The following is a 1,384-nucleotide window of genomic DNA, read 5'->3' on the forward strand; positions in this document are numbered from 1 at the left end:
ATAAAGAGACATTCTAGATGTGACATGATTTCTGTAGTACTCCGAATAGTTTTAGGATGAATTATAGGAAATACAAAAGCAAGAAAAGTAATTTGTTCAATGAATTTTTTTTTTTTTTTTGATTGCTAGGTTTCTAGAAGCTGCTTTCTACATGCTTGGCATATTTCAGTGAACAACAGAAAAGGACAAAAACTGTGCCTCCATTCTACTTGTCAGAAACAAATGATAAAAATAATAAATAAAAGTAAATTGTGAGTGGCGGGGCCGGGCAAGATTCAATATGGTGGCCAAGCACAGAACTAAGTTGTCCAAGAACCTGCTGCACATGAAGTTCATGCAAAGGGGATTGGACTTGGAAACCAAGAAACAACTAGAAGAGGAAGAAAAAAAAATCATTAGTGAAGAGCACTGGTACTTGGATTTGCCCGAGCTTAAAGAAGAAGAGAGTTTCATAATGGAAGAGCAGAGTTTGTTGTTATGTGAAGATTTTCTCTATGGAAGAATGTCATTCAGAGGATTTAATCCTGAGGTTGAGAAAGTAATGCTTCAGATGAATGCTAAGAACAAAGCAGAAGGAGTTGAAGAGGAAACAGTGGAGCTCGATGTGTCAGATGAAGAAATGGCCAGAAGATATGAGACCTTGGTGGGGACAATTGGGAAAAAGTTTGCCCAAAAAAGAGACCATGCCAGTTATGAAGTTGAAAATGGAGACATGAAACCAATTAAAGCAAAGATGTTCTTAAACCCCCAAGATTAAAATGGATTCCTTAAGATATGCCTCCGGGATGCCTTGTGAGAGTTCACACATTGTGGAAATAAATCATTCTGTTGGTTCCGCTATAGATATTAATGTTGTAATGTTAATTTGTGAAGAAATGTACAATTTTGGAAACATGCTGTCTTTGGAACAGATGTGTGGTGGATGTTATACATCCTTTGCTTAATGGTACTCATCAAGACTGGATTTCTACCCCTCGATGTTCAGCTGTACACAGGTACATGGTTGCTTCCTAAAGAATTTTTTATCTCAGATTTTTTTAATATAGGTTTCCAGTCACTGACCTTGAATGCCTCATGTAAACTAATACCAGTGTTTAAATTGCCCTTATGTTTATATTCTCCTTTAAATTGTTAATTATGTCAAGTCAGTTCATACATATATCATGGAATTAAACGTCATGAGAGGGACTTCCCTGCTGGTCCAGTGGGTAAGACTCTGCGCTCCCAGTGCAGGGGGCCTGGGTTTGATCCCTGGTTGGGGAACTAGATCCCACATGCATGCCGCAACTAAGACCCAGCACAGCCAAAATAAATAAATAAATATTAAAAAAAAAAAAAAAGTCATGAGAATTTGTTGTATGTAAATTCATGAAGAACAAACATG

General features: G+C 37.2%; 1 protein-coding gene across 1 annotated transcript; it reads left to right on the forward strand.

The window, feature by feature from the left end:
• Positions 1 to 280: 280 nt before the first annotated feature.
• On the forward strand, positions 281 to 757 carry LOC130854528 (M-phase phosphoprotein 6-like). The gene has a single exon (XM_057737445.1). It carries the CDS (start codon positions 281 to 283, stop codon positions 755 to 757), a length of 477 nt encoding a protein of 158 aa, XP_057593428.1.
• The last annotated feature ends 627 nt before the right edge of the window (positions 758 to 1,384 follow it).

Source organism: Hippopotamus amphibius, chromosome 5 (genome assembly GCF_030028045.1).
Source record: "Hippopotamus amphibius kiboko isolate mHipAmp2 chromosome 5, mHipAmp2.hap2, whole genome shotgun sequence".
Classification (NCBI taxonomy): domain Eukaryota; kingdom Metazoa; phylum Chordata; class Mammalia; order Artiodactyla; family Hippopotamidae; genus Hippopotamus; species Hippopotamus amphibius.

What these genes read in the sequence shown, in the direction of transcription:
- LOC130854528 (XM_057737445.1), top strand. Translation starts at nt 281, where the DNA reads ATGGTGGCCAAGCACAGAACTAAGTTGTCCAAGAACCTGCTGCACATG.